Below are 26243 nucleotides of genomic sequence, written 5' to 3'. Positions count from 1 at the left end.
AGAGACCACGCGGTTCACAATGTTTGTATTTGAATATATGATCCACATTTGAATGTTGGTCATGTGCGCATTGCACACAAATTGCAGATTGGGGATTTAAATCAAATTGTTTCTCAGAGCTGGCTACTGTAAGTACTCTGGCCTAACAAAACGGTTATCATCAAGAGGAATCTAGAAGTCGTTCAGTTTGTCTAACCCTGTTCCCAGAAGAGAAGGTGAATGGACTCCAGAAGTGAGAGGGGCTTTCTCCCTCCGTGCGGGGATTGATTTCTGGACCTGGCCCCAGTGTTGCAATTACTGCTCTACCTCAAAGGGCCATTCTTTTGAGTATCAAGGGCACTTTCACCTAGACCCTCTATATCCCAGCACAGTCCACTCCTTGGAGAGCTGACACAGATACAGGCCCAGTGCTGCAGGGATGCACTGTTGGATCTCAGACAGCACTGCACTGCTTGAAGCAGTGCTGAGAACTACTGCACTGATCTTTTATTCCATCTTTTTCTTCCAGACAGCAGCTAAATTATTTAACACTCTCCGTAGAAGCTTGTTTGCGCTTCTGAACGTCCAGTACATCGTTTTGCTGTTTTTGCAGTTAGAGCAGACCAGTATGGAATCTGAGCCGACCAACACAACTAAAATCAGCCTCTATGCTACTCAGCTAACAACTTAACGGACAGGCTTTGGCAGCTTGTGGGAGACGCCTATCAATGTGGTATTGTGCGTTCCCAACATCATATATGTGATTGGGACGAACACATATACGTTGGGAACGCATGACATGTAAAGAAGACAGGAAACCTGCCTGTCAGACCTGAGGATTTTGCTCTCCCCACATCAGAGAGTGTTCCCAACAGCAGGCTCACATGTCCCATTAAAATGCCAAATTGTTTTATGTTCGTCCTTGTACACCTTAAATATGAGCTTGTTTTAATTATGAATGAAATGAAAGAAATCCATTTAACGTGTTAAATTGTATTCATCGTTCATTTTAAGTTAACCTGTTGGCTTTTATTCTGTGAGTGAGAACATAAGACAACATTAGAACTGGGGGTTGTTGTGTTCAGGCCTTGAAAAACCCATGAATGCAAAAAAAGACCTTGAATTTGGTAGACGGTAATTCCAAGGTCAGCAGGTTTTTAAAGAAAATATTCATGTTTAGTTTGACATCAAACATCCTTTTGCTTTAAGAAAAGCATTTGAGTGCACACAAAATAAACTCCACTGATTTACAGCACCAGAACATCTACAAGGCTGTGTTCAGACTGACACCAGCACTATGTGAAAAAATGCCGCCTACACAGATGTTTGAATCGCACTGCTGCGTTGGCACAGCCCGGGCGCTGAAGCAGAGACCACCCAGCAAAAGAGTTGAACCTGGCTCAATGCAATGGGGCATCACAGGTGCAAACGCAAATTCCTGTGCAACCCTGTGCATTTTTTTTAACACAGTACTCTTTTTGGTCTGAACACCTGGTAATAAAGGCATGACAACTGTGATTGTGTGGTCTGACGGAATGCAAAGCACATTTTAGTGGCGGCAATTTTGCATATATTCACCTGGAACGACACCAATTGATGGGATGACGTGTCCACGTGGGTCTTAAAGTGCTTCAACATGAAACTTTCGTCCAAACAGAAACCGAAACCATTTACACTGGGTGGACAAAATACTTCACATACAGCGTTCAATGTACAGTCTAATTCACTGAAATAGCCCTGGAATAAGCACTACTGATAAACCCAAAGGGCTGGTTTCCCAGACAGAGATTATTCCTTGTCCTGGATAAAACTTCTGTTGAAGTGAATTTGGAATTTAGCATTTATTGAAATTGTAAATTGTCTAGGACTAGCCACTACAAATGGTAAAGCAGTCCATAATTTTGCTATCTAAAAAAAGGCGTAAATGCATTTTGAATTTGTAGTTTGCGGTGGTGTTGTATATTTTGACTGTGATGAGATCCCACCTGGAATTCAGTGCTGGTGTTGCCGATCTGATTGACGTTAGGCAGAGAGCCTCCGTAGTACTGCGCCCGTGACTGAGACAAACGAAGCTGCTGGATCTTCTGAAACTGCACCTGTCGGTCAAAAGGGGGGACAAACACACAACTGTCAGCGGTTACGAATTCTAGACGTGGAGTCTTTGCTTGTAAAGAACATATCGCATCAGAATGACAATTACAATCTGTGGGTGATTAGGGATTTTCTTTCTCACCATTGTCATCGTTTCTGACATAAAATAAACAATAAACCAGACATCAGCCCTCTGGTTCCTTTCCTTTCCCTTCCTCATACTCATCCATTTGTACAATCCTGACATTGTAGCTGTGAATGTCTAAAATCTCACTCGGTGACATTTTCATGTTTCTACATATGCCTCTTCAAAGCATTCACAGCAAACTGTGGATGTACAGAATTCAAATACTGTCACAAAGTCACATGGTGATGCAAGCAGCTACTGCAGTGTCAAAACCACAAGTGTCACACATGTCAACTACTTTTCATGTACATTTAGGCCTGTATGCCAAACAATCCAGTGACTCAAATGCTCTTATTATTTAATGGAGCACAAAAGTAATATACAAATGCATCCAATTGATTAAAAAAATGCAGCAATATTTGCAATTTAAGGGACACAAGTTAAGGGGATACATTCTAGGAAATAGGCAGCTTGGCCTCCAAACCGGCACCCTACAAAGCAATGCCACAATGATCACCTCGCAGAAAACAGAAGGCAGCTTGTTCTGCCAAGGCAAGGTAAACAGAGCCAATCATCAGCTGTGATCAGGAATAGGCAAATCAGAGGGGTATTTCTTCCTTAGACTGCTGAAAGGGCAAAATTTGAATCTCAAAGACTGACCCTATTCGATTTTACCAATAGATTAACAGAGAATGGACAGGGATCTCTCAAAGAGATGGTGAATATCACAAGATATTAGGGATGGGCTTGGAAAATGTGACTAAATGTGCAAAATCAGTCTGTTAATTTATACAGTGGTGAGTGTATTTATCTTGTTTGCCAGCAACCAATTTTTGTCTTTTCACCATTTCAAGTCATCAGCATCTGTGGCCATCAGACAGAAACAAAAAATAGTTATAAGCAATAGTTACAACAAAAACAAAGTGCTGTGAATACTTTCCCTTCTCTCTGCATGTGAAAGATGAGATACTAATAAAAATGTGATCTTATTGAAAACTTTTAAGACACAGCATCTACAATTCTGAGAAAATACTTGGACCTTGAAAGCTACACTCAAACCTGATAACTGACTTAGAGAAGGCACACTTCACACCTTCAAATACAACATGTTGCAGGGACCCTGTCAAATGTCAATTTAATTCTGTGTTAACTGTGGGGGTGCAAGGGTACGTGTATATGTCCCTAACCGTTCGGCACGGGACGTTCGGTTCAGTACGCCCTGTGACCCAAAACCAGACTGGAAGGCGAGTCCTTCTCCCCACAACGTTCAGGCAGCGTCTCACTGCAGACGCGGACCGTGCCCAAGTAATAACTAATGCTACAGGAGTGTTCATCACTCCAGATATGCGTCCGTGCTCTGCCATAGAGAATTCAGAATTCAAACATATGGTGCTTGAGCCCCGCTTCACTGTACCTTCACGTGTGCATGCTAGTTAGCTGCAGTTGATTAGGAATTATCAACAGCTCAGAGTCTTACGATGAAGCATTACTAACATTTGTATTCTTTATTTTTTATTTAAGTTCAATATGTCAATATTTGAATTATGGCCAATGAGCCAATGTTGAATGCTTACATTTTTCAAAAATAAAAAGATAAAGATTTTATTTCCTACATTTGTTTGTTTTGAAGCGAAAACGTGCCAAACCGTGACCCTAAAACCAAGGTACATAATGAACCATGCACTTTGTGTACAGTTACACCACTAGTTAACTGTGGCCAATGAATCCAACCCAACCCAAAGCAGAGGGACATATAAACATATTTCACACATTATTGTGATTAACTTGGATGTCCCACGAGTAACATTCAATTTTCCATCTAGGACAGATGAAAAAAATATGAAAATATTAAAAACATAAATCCCCATTTAAACCTCTTACTCCAGTGTCGGTGTTAGCCATTACACAACATCAAACATGCAGACTTTACATTGATATGGTTCACAAGGATGCCAACTCTCCGCAGCACAGCAGCTAACAGAAGGCTCGAGTCTGTTTGAGCACTCAGGTACCGTGTACAGTTCTTCAGAGCCCCTCAGGGGGTTTATATTCAGTCCTTTGGTCACTGGTGCAAATGTTGAAGCAGCTACTTCTAATTCCAGCTGTTTGCTGGCAGTGTGTCCTGTGCCCTGGCCAGCCTCAGCCTCGCTGACTAGGCTTTTCTGTCTCACAGGGGTCACTGACAGTTCATACCTTATGGCAAACTTCATTCAGTGTCGCCTCAAAACCACATCCTCTTTGACTGACCATTCAGGACTCTCCCTCTCATTGAAAGAGCACACTGTGAATCAATGGTATGAGAATAACGTGAAAAGGGCCTTTATATCCTTCTAGGATATTACTTGGAATGTGTAGTATATATGCTCGAAATTATCATGGAGAAAAACAAAAATCAAAGAAATAACAGCTTCTATAAAAACACATGTTGACTAATTCTGAACCAATGTGAAATTGAGGGAGCAGCTGCAACTGCAGATAAACATCCACATATATTTACCTGTGAAGGTTCTCAATCATCCAGGTCAAAGTATATCTAGAGCACGAAGTAAAAGGAAACCGGAGACCCGAAGAAGCATCTTGAATGAGTGGTGACTGAATGTCTTCAAGAATTAAACAGCAAACTTAGTTGCTCTGACATAATAATAGCAAGTCTGACCTAGGACCAGTACAGCTAAGAGCCATTAAAAACAATCTATATCTTTGGCATTGATATTCATCAGAGATTAAATGTACAATGTTATACGACAAAGAGAAGCAGCAAATATTTACATTTGAAAAGCTGGAATCAGGAAATATTTTCATTCATTTTTAACCACAATGGCTTGAAAAATCACTGAAACTATAAATAGTCGATGATTTCTTGATTTTATGCTTTAATGCTTTGTGGAGTCAAAGTAAAGCGGCTGGATGGACAAAACCAGACATCTGAAGACGTCACCTTGGACTCTGGGAACCTGTGATGGACAGTTTTCACTATATTCTGACATTTTAAAGTTTAAAAAATTAATTGATTAATCATAAAAAGTATTAACACATGAATCAATATTGACAGTAATTGTTAGTTGCCATCCTTTTCATGTTACCTGTCGCTGAACAACAACTCTAAATAGGTGAGACAACTCTTGAGCTTCATACTATTTTACTGAATGTTATAAATTGGAAATATGAATATAAAAAGGCACACTTGGATTCATTTTAGTTTTACTTAAGATACCTAAATATGACACCACAAAACATGTGACTGTTGTGATTCATTACGCCTCATGAATAGGAGCACTGCCCAGTACAAACATGAGTGTATATGACTGATATGCCCAAATCATGAATGATCCTCTGGAGGTGCTTCCACTCTCTCTTCTCTGTGTAGTCTGTCCACAGTTCCTGGGAGGCAGGGTGCACATCAGGTCTTAACCCGTGGGAATTCATTAAATTCAACAGAATGACAAGGTGCAAACACAGCGGGGTCTGAAGACATACTGTGTCTTCACAGACAACACTGCTTCCTTGGGATACTTGTAACAGTGCAACCAGAGGGACTTTTGGCGGGTGGTGCAGATGTAGAGGAGCCACTTTCCCATTTCCTGTTTCCCTGCTGGCTGCAATCAACAACTTGTCTTGAACGGTTTATGTAAATCATTTCACCCCAAATGACCAGTTTTGTAATAGATTGTTCCCATTTTCTGTTGTTTTTGATTGCTTACGTTTTGTTTTTGTTTTTTTACACCGATCACTTTATAATTGCAGCAGATGGGGTTTGTCACTTCTGAATGAATGTCTGAAGAGAAACAAGAAGTGCTGGTTGAATACCAAAAATCTCAGTCAGCAGACGGAGTCAGTCAGACAACCGCCAGGAAGCTCATTCCAGCCGAGGCTGAGTGAAAGAGGGAGCTTTGTCCGCAATTACAATGAACGCAATCGTGCAAAAGATCACTGACAAATGACAATTAACTGAAAATGAAGTGTATTTACCCTTGAAACAGTCAGGTCTGTCATCAGCTGTTCAAAGGCCCGCGTCTCCTCTGCTTGCTTCTGGTTGTGCAGCGCTATCTTTTCGCTGAACTTCCTGGGGTTTGAGCCACCTGTGCCCGGGGAGCCGGACATTGTGCGGGCCGCAGTTTTACAACTTCGGCTTACTTGGGGGGGGGGGGGGGGGGTGTCAGACGGTGCTGGGAGTCTATTTGTCAAAGTCTCTCAGTGAGCGTTGCGGTGAACCCATCAGTGTTTTAAACATAAACACACATTACTGGCTGGCCAAAGTTAATTCAGAGTCAACGCTGGCTGCAGTATCAGAGCGAGAGTACGCTGCTGTCAACCAAGCTAGTAGCTAACGTAGCTAAGCTAACGTTAAAGCTCCCGTTAATAAAGTTGTTTTGTTTTGCCTGGAGAGCGGAGTAAACAAAGCCTTGTCAAATTATCTGTTTGCAAGTTAACTCTAATAACTTTCGCGAAGACTGACGTGCTGACTAAAAGAAGTTAATGCCACAATATAACTTCATATTGTCATACTTCCAGCGAACCACTTGTTTGAATCTAACGTTATCATGACGTTAGCTGTCATTGCTAACATAACGTTGGAGGTGAACGGAGAGCCGAATAACAGCTGCAGCTAGCCAAGTTAGCTAAGCTGCTGTCAGTGCCATCTCAACAATTTTGACAAACGCACTTTGCCAACTTGTCGACACTCGACCTCGGTCAACATCAAACAGACACGCAATTTGTACCAAAAGATTCAGCCCGGTGTTACAGAAAGTTGTTAGCCTCTTTAGCTATATCTCGCTACTAACGTTAGCAAAGCTCCCGAGCAGTTGGGCAAAGGTTTGCTCGGTAAATTGTATTTCAACAAGTGTCCGCTGGGTCTTGTCCGGACTTTACTGAATTTAGAGTTTATGTTACCCACAAACTGGGAAGCAAGTAACCTCCAAAACGCAAATATTCACGCGTGATGCAGGAGCATAATCCACAATTTCACACTTAAATTGGTATCACAGCGCTTCGGAGTCGAGTCTTGTGTTAATCCACGGACAGCAGAGAGATTTCAGACAAACTCCAACCCGACGACTCCATGAAGACAAACAAACAACGCCGATAGGAAAGCTTGTTTCTTCGTCGCTGCTAAACCCGAATCCTTCTGAGAAACTGCTGCTAATGTTTTCAGCTTATTAGCCGTCGGTTGACAGAGGTTGTAACCGCAACTCAGATCCGCTGGCTTGTTATCCTCATACTGCTGCGAGAAAAACATTACCTCGTTAAACACCGTCAATACCCGAGATGTCCACAGGGCGGCGACAAAGGGACCGCATTACCCTGGCCCTAATGACTGTTATTATCAATATCTTTGATGAGTTAATATCAGGAGGGCGAGTAATGAATCGTTTCAATAGCTGGTCTGGGTTCAGTCAAATCCTGGATATAACGTAGAGTCGCTGCCAACTCTAGTGTGGTTTGGTTTTCCCCTATTTTAGTAAATAAAGTAAAATCTCCTGTTTTATTTTAAACATTATTTCAGAACCCATTCATGCACTACTACACCGACATTTTGCACTGTAGTGGCGTGCATGTGTCAGCTTTATTTCTAATTAGCAACCTAATATCAGATAGATTTCTATGGAAGGACTCTCAAGCTGCACACACGCGTGTGGAAGAAGTATTAAGATCCTTTACTTAAGTATAAAAGTAGCAATACCACCATGTAAGAATACTCCATTACAATTAAAACAGAAGCATTACCAGCTAAATATACTTCAAAAATAAAAGTTTTCATTATGTAGCAGTGTGAATGTTATCTTTTTTATTCATATTTGCTTATTAATAGGTAAGCAGTATTTGATTGACAGGGACTTGGTTTTAACTGCTTTATATACAGTTGGATGGTTGAATTTATAAACATGCAGTAATATGAAATATGTTTTGTCTGTGAAATCTTCTGTAACTTGAGCGGTCAAATAAACGTAGTGCAGTAAAAGTACAACAATTCGTTCATTTTGAAATGTAGTGGAGTAGAAGTATAAAGTGGCATTAAGCAGAAATACTCAAGTTAAGTAAAAGTACAAAATTGTACTTAAGTACAGCACTTAAGACAATGTACACATTGCCTCTGTATAACTTTATTCTAAAACAGGTCAAATACATTTAATGGAATGTGAAAGAGAGAAAATAATGTACAGAGAGCACGGTCTCCTCCATTTCAAATAACAGTGTCAAACTCTGATCAAGGACACTTTACATGAGACAGAAAATCAACATCTAGTTCAATAAGATCTGCATGGAATCTCAATTTAAGGCTTCTTGAAATGAGTCCAACTCTGATACAATAAACACTTAACTAAGAATTGGATGGTGTAGAGTGACATCTACTGGACCCACAGTTCTAGTTACTGTAATACTGCACATCCTCAAGCTTACTTACATCATCCGTCTTAGGTTTTGCAAACATCAACTACAGTATAATGAGGACTGACAACATATAAAATATAAATAAGGGCAAATTCGTCAAATTATTTTCAACAAGACATTATAAAAATCTCTGTATTCAATGTCCAGCTTACACTTCTCTACACTTCATCCCGTTTTACGGATTAACAGACATGAAGTCGAGTTTACTAAACGGATTTTGTAATGCGACAATAATCTGTGTTTCAGTTAAACAAGATAAACAGCCTGTGAGCGATATAAAGAAGTATAATTTCCAGTAAGTCGTCTGAGAAAGCCAATGAATGACCACATCTGCACAGCTTCGTGTGCTTGGTCTCTCCTGCCAGTTCCTGCCAGGTCAGTTCAGAGCAGCAGGGCTGTAGTCATGGCCAGCTCAGTCCGGTCCAAGACAAACCAACAACCTGGCTTGTCTGGAAAGATAAGAAAGACTACAGCGCTGGATATGAGTGGTGTAATGTGACTTTGTCCTGCTCGTGCAACATATTAAATTCTAAAGTTATTTATATTAAAAAATATTTTGAGTTCAAAAGCTCAATATGAGCAGTTTTTGCAATTCTTTTCAAATACCACGTCTGATACAACTTTCTCTTTGCATAGATATCAGAATATGTGTGTGTGTGTGTGTGTGTGTGTGTGTTTTGGATGGGGTGAGGTGGGTCAAATCCAAATCAAGAGAGAGTCAGGAAAGAGTTGAATCATATTCAAATAAAACATGTGAAATATACTTTTGTAAATAAAATATAATGAGCTGTTGAGTCCAAGACCAGGTCAGGACTTGCAACATGCTGTCTGATGCACTACAGCCCTGCTGAAAAGTACGCTGGCACTTTGGTTTTTGGCGGAGGAGAAGTTTATCAGTCAGGTGAGCAAATAAACTAACAGCTAAGGAAGACACAAAACATGATCTCTTTACATAAAACATACATTTTTATAATTAATCAAAGCCCATGCACAAAATATTCATAATATTTAAAGCAAAACATACAAATCTTAAACCTCTGACCTAACTGCAGTTACAGACAATACAGACAGTAAGAAAAAGACTCCAGGAAGCTGCTGTGGTGTGCCGGCTCGAGTCGCACAATGGAGTGTTCCATTAAGAATAAAGCACACATGGTGATCCACATAATAAAAAATGATGCACATAAATTTGCATAGGCACATGAGAGAGGTGCAGTATGGAATGTGTAGGAAAGCCGGGATGGTTCGGGTCAGGGCTTTCTGCAACCCTCAAAGTGGATTTTGTGGTTTAAATCAGTGTCTGTAGCCCTTTTATCCTTTTCTTTTTCTATTTCCCATAAAACTTCTTGTTGAGCAGGAAAATGAGCAGGTTGACATTGATGGTGGCCCTATCGAAGAGCTTCATCACCGCCACGCCTTCGTACTGCAGCTGGAGGAGATCCTGAAACAAACAGAGAAAAGATCAGACGCAGTCGATCAATCACAGCTCATAATATGTACCGATATTCACCATCTGTCTGCTTTACTGTAGGGAAAGAAACAATACCTGATATTCTAACTGTAACGTCTCCAAGTGCACGCCCATTAACTTTGCCTTCACATCAAAAACTCCGACAGTCTCTGATGGAGAAATCTCAAAAATAACATTCTTGAACCTGCGAAGAGAGAAGAGAGAACAGGAGGAAAGAGTCATGAACGAGGAGAGAGGAGCAACTGGTTCTTAAATCCTCATGAATTCAACTCAAACAAAGCAAACATGACAGAAGTTCAAGTTTTGATATTTAACATTGCTTCAAATAGTGTTTGAGCAGCACGGCAGGCGACCAATCAATCAATCAATCAATCAATCAATCAATTTCATTACAAAAACGTCCTGTCCAGAATGGCAAGTAAGAACTATTGATCTTCCTGAAAAACACACACATTCTTAAATTTTGCATGAAAGAGGGCAGAACTCACTGGTTGGGCTGCAGATCCTCTATCGCGATCAGGACGCCCTTCTCATGGAGGCGGGAGGCGGTGTATTTCTGTGACACCTGTTTACTCTTCTTGGCCTTGTGGCCGCCTGGTTTGTTTGACAACCTGAGAGGAGAGAGGAAGACGAGTGTACGGTACGACATCTCTTAGTGCATAGTATTAACGGTTCTTCAGGTCTCACTATTTCAAACCTGAGCTGCATCACTCAGCATTTCATATGAATCTCTGAATATTGCACATTCACCATGTCAGAGGAGGAGACTCATTTTCATTCATCAACATGTTGATCATCAGAGGACAAACGGCAGGTTTTCAAGAATGGGGATGTATTTGACACTAAGGAAACTAACTAACTATTTATTATTATTTATTATTTATCTGGTATTTATCTTCGCTGTCTGTTGAGTGTACGCAGTAGCCTTTCGATTAAATACACTGTCAGCTTGATGTGAATCTGTTTCATTTGAATCTGATTCGATACCCCAGAAACATTTCACCTCACATAACAAGGGAGGAGGACCTCAGCTCTGGTGGTTTAGATCCTGGTCCCTGGTACCCACAGTACTGGTTTCTTATCTAACCAGATCAAAACCAGCAGGAGTCGGCCTGTTACAAGTGACCCAGTTTTGCACACGCGTGGCACAATTCAGAAATGTGCTTTGAGCAGGTGAAAAGAGAGAGCAGACCAGATCTATGTGTACAGTTTAGATATTTCATGATCCCCTGCTAACCCTGCCGCTTGAAATATAATCCCTGTCTTGTATGTGCAGTGTAACTCTGCTAACAGGTAAGGCCTCCGTCTCACTTTTACTCACCTTTAAAACTAGACGCAAACAGAAAAATGAATCAAATCTGATATAAGTCCGACGTTTTGGAGCGTCTCAGTGGTGATTGTTACGAGAAGACGGGTGGGAGTGAAATGAATGAAACGCCACTCACTTGCCCTTGCTGGCCAGGTTGTCCATGCACGTCTTGATATACTGATTGTAAGAATCGATCTGAACGTTGAAAAAAGTGGTCTTTGAATTCAGGGCAGTGTTGGTCTGCTGAAGTCGCACCAGCTCAGCTTTCCTTCGCTGACGATACCGCCTCTGGTTTCTGATGTCCTGAGACACACACATACACACACATCACTTTTAAATAAAACACTGAGGAGGCTGTCGTGCCAGTCGTCCACTTCCAGAGACAATCTTTTTTTTTTTTTTTACCTTGGCTATGTCGTTGATGAGGTCCTGATAGCGGTTCTGGGGGTGAACCTTCCCCAGCTCCGCCAGCCTCTGCAGGTTGCTCTTGATCTTGTCCTTCTTGCCCTGCAGCGTCAGGCTGTCGTCCACCACCGGTTTGACCTGCTTCATCTTCTCTGGAGTCTTGGCATCTCTGATGGCCCTCCTCTGCATGGCACGCTGGTACTCTGCTTCCTGTCATCCACACAAGACGGATTATAGTTATTACGGTTTCTGTTAAACAATACTTCAACAGAAAGAGCCGTAAAGAATTCAGGAAATTCAATATTTCACTTCGCTGAAATCGCTGTTAGCGAGAGCATCCTCCTTATTTACTGCATGTTAATTTTGATGTTTCATTTTTCCCTCAGTGTCACATTCGGAAGGAAATCTTTGATTAAACTTGACCTTTGTGTAGCATGAACTTCACCAGTACATCAAATCTGTTATGATCATTTGGAGTACTCAGAGTAAATAAGTGAGACAGCTGTTAGCAGTAATACACCTATCTGTTATTTAAATAGCATCATTAGTTATAATGTTATTTAATATTCTCCATTTCCCATAAACACAGCTGCTTCCGTGGGAACGAGGATGTTGTCATAGAGGTGGAAGGTGAAGTCCACAACATCAGCAGAGTACTGTAGTCGCTTTGTGGACCCCACTTATTATTTCTGACCTGCTCTGTGCCTGCTGGTGAGTCCAGGATCTCAGTCAGAGTCTCCCCGGGCTGGAACCTGATCACATCCACAATGAGCCTCTTGGTGCTGAAAAGAAACAAATAAACATGTTTAAGAAACCACTGAATTTTCCGTATATTCCAACCATATGAATCTACCGAGTTAGCCGTGAATCTACAGTACGAACTTACTTGAGCAAGAGAGTCTTGGCGTCCATCTCAGCATTGGCCTCACCAGGGACATCAAATTTGTTGGTGAGTGTGAGTGAAACCTCGGTCTTCCCCATCAGCTCTTTGTTGGGGTCATCAGGAGGAAGAGGATTTTCACCTGAACGAGACAAAGAGCTGATCAGATGAAGCAACACTGAGCTCCAAGGACCAGATGATAACATGCTCATCTCACCCGTAACACGTCGGAGTTGTTTCAGGTTCATGTGATCACAAAATAATCATCAAAGGTACAAATTAATTATTTCTGTGCATAAATTATTTTGCAACATATTCTCATCCTGCTTTCCTTGTACAGTTTATTCCTGCTGTCCTGGAACCACACGGACAGAGAAAACCCTCCCCGCCTCACTCCACTCACCGATGAGGGATTCTACGGTGGGAACTTCGCCCAGGTCCTCCAGCAGCTCATGGATGGGGTCGTTGTGCTCTGGAGCAATGGCGTCCTGATGGTCCAGCAGCAGCTAACAGAACAGAAGTACCCAGTCAGTATGTCAGTCATCTCGTAGAAGAAAAATAAACTCTCAAAAACCTCTTAAAATGACCAATCTTGGTACCAACCGACAGGAACACACGTGGCACTTCAGCATGCGGTGAGAGCAAACGTGAACTTACTGTGTGAGTGTTGATAATCTCTCCGATGGAGATGTAGATGACAGGTTTGGTGACGGTGACCAAGTCAGAGTACTGATCCACATTGAACTTATCTTCAAGCGAGGGAACGTCGCACGCTGCCAGGAAGAAACGTCTGCGATGGAGGACGGGAGGACAAAGTCAGACCAGCCAAGAAAAAGAGATTTAAACGAACGAAGGCGACACGAGAGGAAAGAGGAAAGAAAGTGAGGAGAAGCTGGAAAATTACTGGCATCATCCTCAAGTAACTGAATACTCCTTTTGAAAAGTTTTAGCTTCCGCGCTCCCTCTTAAAATCTGCTCCATAGTTCCATAATGATTAACATCACACCTGAACTTCTGATAGGAGGCGCTGAGATATTCGTTGATGGGATTGAGATGGGCGTTGTCTCCCAGAAACATCTTATTGGAGGCAGCGTGCTGCAGCATCTTGGCGACGGAGCCCAGGTTTCGTCGCTGCTCAGTGGTCAGCTGGCCCCCCGCCGACACCTCAATGATGTCAAAGGCATCGGGGGCCACGATGGCCGGGTTCATGTAGCGGTAATACAAGAGGTTCCCCACAATCTGAAAAGGTCAAAATCAAAATGACTCAGTTGGTCAAAATACATGACACATTTTTATTCATAAGTTCTTAAAATGAACAGAAATATAAAAATACAAGATTCTTTTCTAAGCCGTCTAGGGACTGCATTTGTTGCCATACAAAAAAAGGAGTTTGGTAGGTGTGAATAAAAGCTCTTGAACGTGTCAGGACTCAGCTTGTGCAGGAAGACGGGGAGAGCCAGAAGAGTGGCATGACTCGCCTCAATGTCAGCAGACAAAGAGGAGGAGGACACCCCCACCCCGACAGAGAGGCTGCAGCTGGTTGGCAAGGCGGAAAGAGCAGAGCAATGGTAGAAAAAGGGGGGAAAAAAAGGAAAGAGTCGTTTAAGAAACAGAAGGAAAGGAAGAGCCAGGCAGAAGATGAGAAGAAACTGCTTTCAATGAGGCCAGAGAAGAAGAGGAGCTATGTTTGTCCAACGCACAAGGATTAAAGGGTTAGTTCACACAGTTTTCAACAGAAATCTCTATCACAGTATGACGGAAAACTACCTGTATTCAGAAGGAAGTGGTGCTCAAAGGTAATATATATATATATTTTTGGGGGGAATTGGGTGACCTGATTTAGCCTACAAATGAAAGCTGCAAACCTTGAGCAGCTCATCCTCTGTAGCATCTGGGAACTTCTCATGGAGCGTGTCTTTCAGCACCTTGGAGATGAAACGCATCCCATATCTGACAGACAGTGAGGGACAGGCAAAGTCAGGCAGGGGAAAACAAACAAATGTGATCCGTGCAGACAGCGATGCCGTAAGTGAGGAACGTACGGAATCTTATCCACCGAGACGACGATGGCAGACAGGAATTTGTCAGTGATCGTCTTCATGTTCTTGATGGAGGCTTCCAGTCTTGTCCTCACCTCCTCGTGGGACATGGCCTGCTCTGGAGTCACGTCATAAGGCAGCTTACTGTTGAGATCAGGACAGAAAGAGGACAGAAACAGAGGAACCGTCAACGTTGATCAAAACCTCTGAAGGTCCTTTAGCAGTGTGAAGAAAGCAACGACAAACAAACAACACATTCTGTCATTTGGAGTTTGCTAGTATCAAACAAAAAAAACACTGATTTTAAAACTATAGTAGTACTGTAGTAAAAAAGACTTCAACAAAAAACATAAAGGTCCCTGAATCTGTTTTTTTACTGGTTTTAAATTTGATTTTAAAGCATATTTTAATATACAGCTTCTATAGTGAAGATTGTTGATTTTATTCTTATTCTCCTATGCATGCGTAATGTTATGCTTAAACTAAAGTGAAAAGACAGAACTGTAATCTCGCAGGTGAGAAGGTCATCTCCAGCTCACCTGGCCTCCCCAGTCTGCGTCTCCATCTGGTTGACCCAGCTCTTGTAGATGTCCACCGGGTCCGTCTTGATGTTTAGCGTTTTGTCATCCATGATCTCCTTGACGACGGGTGCCAGGATCTGACGCAGCGCGTTCTGTCCCCGCGCCCCTCGGTGGAAACTCACCACCATCTTGATGACTGTGGGGTTTCCTGTGACGATCTCCTTCATCTGGTCCACTTTTGACCTGTGGACGGTTGTTAAAGGCAACATTTTACTGCGCACTCATGAACCAGGCATCATCAGATTTAAAACTGCGGTCATAAACTACTGTTGAATGGCTTTCAGCGTCTGTTCCTCACTTGATCTCCTCCTGCAGGGCAGTTTTGAAGAGCTTGAGCAGCAGGTACTCCTCTCTCTGGTTGGAGGCGTAGTTATACAGGGTGAAGATTACAGAGTCCATGAACTTTGTGGATTTATTCTGTGGCATCTGGAAGATCAGCTTGGCGAGATACGTGGGGTTGGTCTAGGAAGCAGAGATTTGGTTAAACTTCCGTTTGTTCAGCATATCGGGCAAAATGTGACTTGTTTAACCTAAAAGAGAGATCCTAAAAAAACACAGGTGTTGTTGTTACCTGTAACAGGTAAAAGAGGTACTGGTAGGCTTCCAGTTTGACCCTCTTCTCCTTGCTGAGGGCCTTCAGGCCTCCCCTCTGCTTGTTCATCATCATCATGTTGGACAGCTGGCCCTTGTTCTTCTTGGTCAGCTTCTTGCTGTGGGACACCACCTCCTGCAGCGTGATCTTGTTCTTCACCAGCAGGCCGATCTTGATGTCCATCAGGTTCAGGTCGTTCTCCAGCTGCTGGTTGGAGCGGATGTTGGTGACCACCTCCTCGCGGAGCCGCATCAGTTCCAACTCCTCCTGGAAGTCCTGGTCGCTGTGGTCCAGCAGGTGGACGAACTTCCTCACCACCGCCATCGGGGGATCGTCAGCGCTGACTGTGTGAGGGAGGACATTTTGAGAGAAGGGGGAGTCAAACAACCACCAAACCTGGACACCAATTCACAGCTTGATAACGCTTGTTTGGATCCTACTCACTCAGCGTCTTGTAGTCGTCTCTGGCCTTGTTGGCTCGAATGAAAGCCTGAATCTTCACCACGTCTTTGATCTGCAGCATAAAACAGCAATCACTTGGCTGATCAATAGTCTTCATTACAAACAGTACCGCAGGAATCCACCGTGAGTCGGAGTGGAAATGACTTCACACATGTCAGAGTGCTAAATGAGCCATCTGCCTCCCTCAAACCCCGCAGGACGCGGAGTAAATGTCAGCGGACGTGTCAGGGGAAATTTATGCACAGTGATTTAAAGCTTTTATTAGATGACAGTGCAATTTGTTTACTTTAAGCCCTCATTTTGGTGACCGGAAATTTACAATGCCTCGTCTAGGTTGTATGTAACAAGGTCTTAGGCTATAAATACTCACGTGGTCTTGGAAGTACTTCAGGCGATCCTTATATTTCTTACGAGCCTGGTGCATCCGAACCATGGCTTGGATCTGAGAAAGACAAAAACAAATCCCAAGTCTTAACTGTATTTGTACTACTGATAATAATACTCAGATTACAGACATCGTAGAACAAGCTTACCTTGACAGCCTCATCACTGTGGTCTTTCAGATACTGCTTACGGTCTTTGAACTTCTTCCTCTGTTTGTGGCCTTTCCAGTGGGCCTGAGGAAAATCACATTGAGAATCAGTATAATCATTTCCGATGTATCACCTGAGGAGGATGGCTGTATACTGGTCGCTCTCACCTGTATGCATGTAACAGCTGGGTCTTGGGATTTCAGGAAGCCTAACCGCTCCTTTTGGCCATTTCTCACCAGGTAGCCACGGCAACGAGCTTGCAGCTTGGCAATTAGAGTCTCATTGGCCAGCCACAGCTGCTCTCGATTGTAGGCTGTGGTTACCCCGGAAACCACCGACTGACAGGGAGAGTAAAACCAGTTTAAAGCGGTGTTAAAAAGCTACAGCCATGCAGTGCTGCACAGGGACAGAGACCTACCTGGATGTCCTCTTTGTTAAGCTGGGTGTTGTTTTGTAGGAAGTCCTCTGGCTCCACCCAGGTGCCCTCCTTTGTGTTCAGATTAAAGTAGTAGTTGTGTCCCCCCTTCACCCAGTGTTTCACCCATTCACTGCCATTATCACCTGGAGGAACAACAAGAAGGAGGAACAACTTGGCCCAATAAGTAGCAAGAAGCATCATCCCTCCACTTTACATTTCTATCAGTAATTCTGTGCAGCAGATAAAAGCTTTGTAGTTTGGAACCTCATTTCTAATTATAATATTGGACGATTCATCACCTTCTTTCTTTTTCTCTTCTTTGATCTTGAACAGGTCATCCTGGTAGGTCTGGGCACACTCAGAGGTGACACCGTACAGTCCTGTTCCGGGGTTACGCAGAGCAGCCAGGGTCTGAGCGGGATCGCCATTGTCCACCGCCTCATTGATGGCCTGGATGGACTGCGAGACTGCGGATACAAACACAAACATCAGCTCTTCACACTGTCTTCTTCTTATTTACAATGTGGGTCCAGTAGAATGAAATGATTGTGTGCTCTTACACTGCAAGGCCTCCAGTGTATCCTGGTTAGCCTTCAGAATAGCATCCTGGATCTCATCCAACCACAGCACAGCAGAGGGGTCTTGGGTCTCCTGGAAGGACACGGGAAAATATGTTCAGAAACTAACAGTGCACAGCAAGCACATGCACGCACACACACACACACACACACACACACACACACACACACACACACACACACACACACACACACACACACACACACACCATCTGTCCTCGAACTGATCATGGACTCTGCCAGTCTTTGTTTTCTCTTCTTCTTTTTTTTTTTTTAATTCATGCAAAATCACAAGTTGAAGACACAATATAGCTGAGAACTAGTAGAAGAATACAACTCCAAATGTCATTCTGACAAATCTGAATAAAACCTGAATGAATTCTTTCTCAGGCCACGCATCTCTCTCTCTGTGGAAATGTATATGATGGTCACTGTGTTCGGTTTGGTTTATCAACAACATTCCAATATATTCATAAAATACAACATATCAGACTGTAGAACAATATTGTCCTGGACTTATTTCCATCTCTGTCCCTGGTGTTTTATTTTCCCTGCTGAAGGCTGAGATAATAGGTTCATTGGCAGCCTTTTTGAACTTGAACTGTTGACTCATTTTAATTCTATTTTAAAAGAAATCAACAGGAGTGGGTTTTACAAACTGTCCCTGTCGGTTTTTGTAGTTCTCGTCAGGAACGGAACAATGAAGTCCTGGAGTTTATCGTTCAAAGTGTGTTCAACAACATCTCTTAAAGCTGCATTGTGTTCTGGTCTATGTGCTGCTACGTCTGCCTCTGTCTGTGAAGGATTTCTACATTTGTGATTGAGCTCTTTGATAACGCTCCTGCTGGAAATACAAGAACATGCAACTACATTTTGCCGGTTAACCACAGGAACACTGACACACACTACAACACAGACAGACTCAGAAGTGTGAAGTGTAGATTTTTCCTTTATGTCCTCACCATACAGACCAAACCAAGACCTCAACACTGAACTCGATTCACTATAATATTATGAACTGTAGTTATACCTAAGAGCATCCAGGTGGCGCACTCTGTCTCTATATAAAGTGTGTGGCGGCTACTTGCTACTTGCTGCAGCTGTTTTTCTAGAACCCCGTAAAAACAGGCAGCTCATTTGGTTTCGGCCTCCCCCTCCATGTGTCCCGCCCCTTCATGTTGTGCTTCAGGGTAGATGAGAGGTGTGTGTGTGTGTGTGTGTGAAAGAATTGGGCGGGTAAGGCTGACACCTGAGCTTTCTTATGCCAGGGGAGGGGGGCTGGCAGCTATCATCTGTAACAGCATGCAGCAGGAGTGAAATGAGCCCCATCTTCATAGTAAACTAAGCCGTAGCTGGCCGAGCGCTGATCAGTGTTTGTATGTTTGTACTTGCCGCTCTTATTGGTATTTGTGGGTGATGAGTCACTGCAGCTGGCGGGAGGCGCTAGACAGGGTGTGGTGCCAGAGCGGGGAGGGTACTGGAGGAGGATTTGGGCGTAGCTTGGTGTAGTTCATCACAAGTTACAAGACCATCATGGAAATAAAGGAAGTGAAAGCTGAGGGGGTTGAGTAGTTTAGAATTCATCTTTCTAAACGTTTTATTCTGCGCCTTTTTTTACTTTCTTAGAAACCAAGAGCTCATTCATGCGTCTTCAGGCTCACACGCCTGGGAAGCGTGAAAACACACATGCAGAACGACGCACATGACTAGACTGAAACGTTTACAGTCCCAGTTGAGACCGTTTCAGTTACAAAGTGATAACCATCTGAGGAGGCATACTGTAATAGACTATATTCAGCTTGTTAGTAAGTAGAGTCTGGGCAGGACTTCCTGCTGTTTATCTAGGCACAGCCCTCAGCCCACAGTCAAAGCCAACTTCTGCCTGACTGTCTTTCTGACTAACTGTTCTAATACTGCAGAGTTAATGAGGCGACACCAAGAAGCCCGTCACACATTGAGCCACGGACGAAAAAACAAGCTTTGTTGTTCCTTCTTCTCTAAACTCCCCTGACCTCAGATCACCTGGAAACACCCCTCCTGCAGCCTGACTACATCTTAGCCACGAGGGTCTTTCTCCTCAGTCAATCCCACAGCGGCCCTCTGATCCTTCCCTCTCAGCTGGGGAATATCTCATCTGCACTGACCCTTTGAAAGCCAACAGGAAGCTCACACTGCTCTAACCACTTCCTCGGTCTTTAGCTCTTTACCTCCAACAGCCACGTTCGCCAATCAACAACCAGGAGGATGGTGTGTGTGCCTGAGGGCCTGGCCCATTCAATATAATGGTCAGCTTTCTGCCCTTTTATGGAAGCAAATGGCTGAGGCCTGGCTTGTTATTTCCTTTGCCTGTGAAATCAGCAGGAAAATAGTTTTTTTTCTGGGTCCCCTTATGAAAGTGTGACCAGTTCCCACAAGCTGTATTCCAGGGTTTAGATGTAACTGATGGCTGTTGACTTTTGAAACAGTGTGGGCAGGGGCCAAGTATTGTCCAACCTTGATAAGAGACTTCCAGACTCTGTACTAAAATGGATACTCTGAGAATTGTTCTATTTACAGACTTTGTTCTTAAGAAAATGGGAGTGAGCATTTAACTCGTTAAAACCTCACCCAGGTTCTGCAGTCCCACCTCACCTGCAGCTCTGTTGGCCTACTGGCTTCTCCTACGACAGTAAAACAACCCAAATAAGGCTGTCTTCCTGTCACATCCCATGCAAATGTGCTGCACAAACACGCACATTCAAGAACCACATTCATCAGCTCGCCTCACTGAAGTGACGATAACACAGGCAAATGAGTCAGAGAGAGCAGGGTGCCGATGAACCGCTTTCGAGAAAGACGGTGCTCCTGCTGAGTCGCACTCGGGACGCACGCGTGAAACAAAGGAGTGTTCATGAAAACAGAAAAGATATGTGAAGCCAGACAGGTCAGACAAAGACATACAACAGGAAGTGAGTGGGGGGGGGAATATGATCACACTATGACAACAGCAGTCTGGTTGTGTCATGCGCTCAGAGGCCTGAGTCACATGAAGCCATCTGAAACCACGACGGGTCTGGGATCCCACTGAGCTCTGAGCACACATCACAGTAACACGTCTGTACATGAACACATGAAATACTGCGTTTTGTTGGCCTTCAGGTTTGTGATTCATTTTGTGCTTAGAGTAGGGCTGGCCGGTCGAAATCAGCATCATGATATTAAAAAAAGAATATTTTTTTCCAGTATCAATATATATCAGCATATATAGCAAAATTAGAATTAAAAAAAAAAGGTGCTAATACTCCAAACCAGCAGCCTGCATTGAACAAATATGTGCTACTTACTAATACAAAACACTAATTGTAAATCAGGTAGAAACGCCCTGACAAGTTGTTTAAGCAGGAAACGGGCCTCTTTTTACACTTACAATAACTACACCTCGAGTACCTACATGCATTAGAATAGTTCAAATACACTGATATGTATCATATGCCCAGTCATACTGTGTATATCTGTATGAGCTGCAGTAAAAAAGCCCGTCAAAAGTTTGGATGTAACTGTAGCAGGCCCTGTTTGCATGAAGTGTTTGCATAATACTCACCTGAATACTGGATAAAGACAAAAAAGCAAATCACAAAGGGAGGGACCAGGACACAGTAACCAAGTAAAATAAATATTCATCCAAACCTCATCCTTCTCTATGTATGATAACCTGAACATCTATTTTCTACAGCAGCTATCAGAAAGACTCTTCCCAGAAACGTGTTCATGTTGCGCGAGTATCTTACGTGAGCCTTCTCTCTGCGGGCCTCCAGCAGTTTATCGTGGTAGTGCTGAGCCACAGACGGGTCCACATCTGTGAGCTTGGCTGAGGGGTTCTGGAGCATGGCTAGGGTCTTCATGGGATCCCCTTCATCCAGGGCCTCATTGATCAGGCCGATGGCAGCAATACCTGCAAATAAACGAGCAGACGTACAGATAGACCAATGAAAACTCCGTATGATCACAATATAATATGGGAGGATGAGCAGGAAGATGAAAAAAGGGAGGGATGTTTGTGATATCAGTCCAGATGTAGCATCGTCTGACAATTAGAATATGACATTCATTTTAAATGTGCTGGTATGTTGTTGTGCTGAAGAAAGTGAAGAAACTGTCATTTTGGGAGTCATGGAGCCTACTAAATATATCATAACTGTCTACTAAATCAAAAACACAATAGTTTTGAGATGTTTACCATCAAACCCTGGGCAGGTCACCTGTTAGCACACAAGCTATTAGCCTAGAAGCTTATCGGGTAACTTGATGAAGATCTAACTTGGATCAAAACGTCTCTTTAAGTTAGACATAGATGAAGTATTTGGGTGTAAATGTACGAGTGTCCGTCTCTTACGTTCATGCTCCTCCTGCACAGCCAGGTTGACTTGGTCGATGCAGGCCTGAATGTCGTTCCAGGTCAGATAGTCACAGCCGTCCTCTCTGGCTGCAGCCTTCAGACGCATCAGTTCGTCCATGTACCTGAGGAACACACAGGTACGGTACTACATGAATAAACCTCAGACATCACTAAGGCAACGTGTCACTGACTCCTGGTGTGTGTGTGTGTGTGCTCACCTCTGGGCGTATTCGTCCTCCACGTTGCTGAGTCCAGTGACGGTGCTGGACAGTTGTTTCCAGAGGGCGGCTCGGTCTCCGACATCCATCGCCTCGTTCATCAGCACCACCGATGACAGCATCTCCACGGCGACAAGCAGCTCAGGGTGGGACAGCGAGCCCTGAGGGACACCGACCACAAATTTACCTCATGTGTCAAACTGCTAATGAAGACTACCAGAGGCAAACAATATGTTGACGGTGTCTTGATTTGTCGTTCCAAAGTCAAATCAGAGGAAACACGACTGGAGCATCGACACAGGGTCTAAAGCAACTGGTGTGTAGGTGATGAAGCCGTCAGTTACAAGAGATAAGGAAATGTTATGTACTGTAAGTATAGTAAGTTACTTAGTAGTAAGTTCTAACTATTAATAATAAGTAAAGTTCTCGTAGGTATGCAACTAACCATTAACTCCATTACTGACTCATCTGTTTTCTGTGTTCGTTTTCATTTCAGTGTGTCTCTCAGTCTTATCAGTTCAACATAAAATAAACTCAGCTATCAGCACCTGTAGGAATATAAACGGTACAGACGTCAGTGTGGTACTGACTGATGACGAGGTCAGTAGTTTCCATTTTCAGGTCAACTGGTCCAGTAATTCAGCCTCAAAAGCTGCATGTTTTTTTTGTCATGAATGATGGCATGGTGCAGGTGTGGGTCCTACGTTTGTACTTCTGTGTGTTTCGTTTTGTGTGGGTGTGTTTCCTTGGGGGTACCTCCAGGCTCTGCTGCTGCAGGCTGGATAGCTCTCTCTGGTAGAGGTCTGCAGCACTGGGGTAGACTTCAGGCAGCTGGGAGTCAGGGTTCATCAACTCTTCCACCGTCTTCTCTGGCACACCCGCCCTGATGGCAGCGTTGATGCGTTCCACAGCCTTCAACACTACACACACACACACACACACACACACAGAAAAGTAACAGAAGTGGGTGAATTGGAAGAACAGATACAGATGCAGAGAAGAAGAACAAAATTGCGAATGTATGTGTTATGTGCGTACTCTTTAGGTAGCCTTCTGCAATCTCATTGGCCACGTCCACACCACTCTGCAACTCATCCTTAGTCAGGGCTTCTCCTGGAGACCCCTAATAAGGAAGAAATCAGGTTGAGGTCACAATGAGGAGACAGAGAAGCAGACCTTTCACTTTTTTCTTGACACAAATGCAGTTTTGTTTGCACACTGATCCCTACCTGCTCTTTATTCTCTCGGTCAGCCTGCAGCTGTTTGAGGTACCAGCCTTTGTTCTGGACCTGCAGGTTCTGAATGCCCATGGCTTTCAGGGCCTCATATAACTTATTCTCATCGCCGCTCAGCAATGCCTGCTCAGCTGCACTCAAGGCGTTGCTCACTGCAGGGGGAAGGTTGACATTTCACTACTGTACCATGGAAACCAAGACGAATGAACAAATCCGTAAATAAATGTGTGAGAGAGTGTGTGTGTGTGTGTGTGTGTGTGTGAGAGTGTGACTTACCATTGACCTTGTTGACGTTGCCCTGGATTTCAGCCTGGGTGAGAAGCTCATCGTAGACATCTCTCTCTGCGTCTGCGTTCTCCATTTGCTGTCGGAGCAGAGCAATAACAATGTGGCCAACAGCAAGAAAAACACAGCAGTTGTAGAAAAACTTATTTCATTCCAGATTCTTTCGTTCTCTCGTTCTGAATCGTCGAGTTGTGATAATGTGAGTCATTTATTTGCTTTGCCTATTGGCAAAACAAACGTTCTACATTTTAAACCATAATACATCACACATCCTACATTATCCCCCACTGAAAGAAACTGCTGGCAAATCTGTCAAAGGAGGATGGAGTGACTTCATTCCTCTCTCTGTCCCCGGCCTCTCCATCTTCCAGCCTCCATTCTTTACGTTTGTTTTCGTTTGTGTGGCCTCAGCACTTTGCTCTGTCCGATGCCAAGTGTTTCTTTCGCTTCAGGCTGCAATTATTTTCTAATCAAAAAGTGGACAATTGCTCGCGTGAACCCCCCCCCCCCACCCCATTTTTAATCATCTGGTCTCTCAAGGATAATGTGCCCCAGGCGACCATTCTTTCCTGGCCATCTGAAACTCGTGCACAGCGTTCACAGCACACTATCTGTGATCCTTTGGTGCTGAAGTGGAAGTCTTCGTACCCGTTTGCGTGAGCTGGCCACCTTCTCTCCCTTGGCTTGGTACAGTGTGTCTTGGTACTGGCGAGCACAGTTGGAATCCAGGTTGACCAGCATGGCGTTGGAGTTCTGCATAGCAGCCAGCGTGCCCTCTGGTACGCCGTGATCGATGGCCTCGTTGATGGCGATCACAGCAGCATGTACTGAGGACGGAAGAGAAGATGGTGAAGAGCTGGCGTCATATGAAATTGTTTCGCTAATAGATGATCTTGAATATCAATAAATCAATATTGTATCTTATTGTACTGTATCTTGTCTTACTGATACAGTACTTGAACTTTAAGGAATAGTTTGAGAAGCATATATTCAAGAGTTAGATGATTGATACCACTCTCATGTCTGTTAAATATGAAGCCACAGCAAGGGGACTGTTAGCTTAGCTTAGCATAAAGGCTTGCAGGGGGAAACCTGCCTACCAGCATCTCTGAGGCTCACTAATTAGCATGTTATGTCTCATTTGTATCTGCACAAAAAAGTGCAGCCTGTAGGTTACCTTTGGACTGAGCCAGGCTAGCTGCTTCTACCTGTTTCCAGTCTTCATGCTAAGCTAACAGTCTCTTGGCTGTAGCTTTATATTTAACGGAGCGGACATGAGAGTGGTGATCTTCTCATCTCTCAACTCTCTGCAAGAACTTTTCCTCTAAATCTCATCTAACAATATTTTATCTTGTGATATCAGATTAGATTATCCTGGAAGACCAAAATACATTCAGTTGGATGCAGTTAACCCTCTGAAATTAGTCATTGCCAGTGATTTTGATGAATAAAACTATTTTTAACATAGAAAAAAATGGAGAAAAAAGTGAATTCTCATATCTATTCTATTCCTAAATCAATGTAACTTCAAGTAGAAGTGAAGCCAAAAACAACTGATTCATTTTAGCCGTATGCGTCTCGTCTTGTCATTGACTTAAATAATATATAATTAAGGCCGTCTTTATTGACTTTAGAGAGACAGAAGAACACCGACCAATCATCGTTGGAACTGTGTAAACACACCTGTAGATGACGTTGTGATGCAGTAAAATAGGTCAGAAAGGGTTTCTTACGTAAACAACTGACAAATCCAAAGAATGGCTGAACTGCAATGACCTCCAGAGGGTCGGGGAGATTTGTATTGGTTTCATTATGAAAGCATGAATCAACTACACTATATAATCAGCAGCTATCAGATCCCGCCCTCTCCTCATGACACATGAGCCCCTCTCTCACATGCAGCTTCATCCACCGAGAGCTCATTGGCCAGGATCCCGCCAATCTTGCTGAAGGCGGGCATCTGGATCCCATACTTTTCCAGCTCACTCTTCATGTTGTTGATCTCCTCCTCTGGGAGAGAAGACAGAGCAGAAGGAACAGATCAATGGGTTGAGGTGAAAAAAACAAAAGAGGGGAGAGGGAGCAGACGGGGGCTGGGTTTGGGGAGTGAGAGACTGTGGAGACAGACTGTTCCTGGCTCATGTGTGATAATCAGATTCCTGACTCTGACTCTGGGACAGGGAGCTGAGCGCAAACTCAACTGACAGGAAAAGCTCTCACAGTTACTAATGACTTTCACATTTCCAGCAGCTCTTCACCAAAAACACAAAAA

The 26243-nt window shown here is 43.5% G+C and overlaps 2 protein-coding genes across 3 annotated transcripts in view; both read right to left on the bottom strand.

Moving 5' to 3' along the window:
- Window positions 1–7349, bottom strand: part of crtc3 (CREB regulated transcription coactivator 3) — a 32326-nt gene extending 24977 nt beyond the window's left edge. Inside the window, exons 1-2 of the mRNA XM_070903666.1 lie at window positions 6167–7349; window positions 1965–2075 (exon numbers count right to left, since the gene is read on the bottom strand). Coding sequence (XP_070759767.1) covers window positions 1965–2075; window positions 6167–6298 — 243 coding nt within the window. The 5' untranslated portion in view covers window positions 6299–7349. The remainder of the gene's footprint in view (window positions 1–1964; window positions 2076–6166) is intronic.
- Window positions 7350–8279: 930 nt separating this feature from the next.
- Window positions 8280–26243, bottom strand: part of iqgap1 (IQ motif containing GTPase activating protein 1) — a 37664-nt gene continuing 19700 nt past the window's right edge. The window contains exons 7-37 of one of the 2 annotated variants that reach the window (XM_070931155.1): window positions 25868–25981; window positions 24620–24798; window positions 23963–24050; window positions 23671–23838; window positions 23490–23564; window positions 23208–23371; window positions 22452–22612; window positions 22231–22355; window positions 21626–21789; window positions 17841–17931; window positions 17580–17747; window positions 17281–17423; window positions 17030–17200; window positions 16863–16946; window positions 16700–16771; window positions 16312–16381; window positions 15847–16211; window positions 15574–15737; window positions 15234–15458; window positions 14698–14838; window positions 14521–14605; window positions 13662–13894; window positions 13313–13445; window positions 13059–13161; window positions 12662–12797; window positions 12470–12557; window positions 11776–11985; window positions 11507–11673; window positions 10550–10672; window positions 10137–10245; window positions 8280–10031 (exon numbers count right to left, since the gene is read on the bottom strand). In XM_070931155.1, the coding sequence (XP_070787256.1) occupies window positions 9918–10031; window positions 10137–10245; window positions 10550–10672; window positions 11507–11673; window positions 11776–11985; window positions 12470–12557; window positions 12662–12797; window positions 13059–13161; window positions 13313–13445; window positions 13662–13894; window positions 14521–14605; window positions 14698–14838; window positions 15234–15458; window positions 15574–15737; window positions 15847–16211; window positions 16312–16381; window positions 16700–16771; window positions 16863–16946; window positions 17030–17200; window positions 17281–17423; window positions 17580–17747; window positions 17841–17931; window positions 21626–21789; window positions 22231–22355; window positions 22452–22612; window positions 23208–23371; window positions 23490–23564; window positions 23671–23838; window positions 23963–24050; window positions 24620–24798; window positions 25868–25981 (4433 nt within the window). In that variant the 3' untranslated portion in view covers window positions 8280–9917. Of the gene's footprint in view, window positions 10032–10136; window positions 10246–10549; window positions 10673–11506; window positions 11674–11775; window positions 11986–12469; window positions 12558–12661; window positions 12798–13058; window positions 13162–13312; window positions 13446–13661; window positions 13895–14520; window positions 14606–14697; window positions 14839–15233; window positions 15459–15573; window positions 15738–15846; window positions 16212–16311; window positions 16382–16699; window positions 16772–16862; window positions 16947–17029; window positions 17201–17280; window positions 17424–17579; window positions 17748–17840; window positions 17932–21625; window positions 21790–22230; window positions 22356–22451; window positions 22613–23207; window positions 23372–23489; window positions 23575–23670; window positions 23839–23962; window positions 24051–24619; window positions 24799–25867; window positions 25982–26243 lie in introns of both variants that reach the window. The other variant, XM_070930652.1, reaches the window with a different exon arrangement.

Source organism: Enoplosus armatus, chromosome 1 (assembly GCF_043641665.1).
Source record: "Enoplosus armatus isolate fEnoArm2 chromosome 1, fEnoArm2.hap1, whole genome shotgun sequence".
In the NCBI taxonomy this organism is placed as follows: Eukaryota; Metazoa; Chordata; class Actinopteri; order Centrarchiformes; family Enoplosidae; genus Enoplosus; species Enoplosus armatus.
Note: the sequence above shows the minus strand (reverse complement) of the source record. Positions and strands in the feature narration are given on the sequence as shown.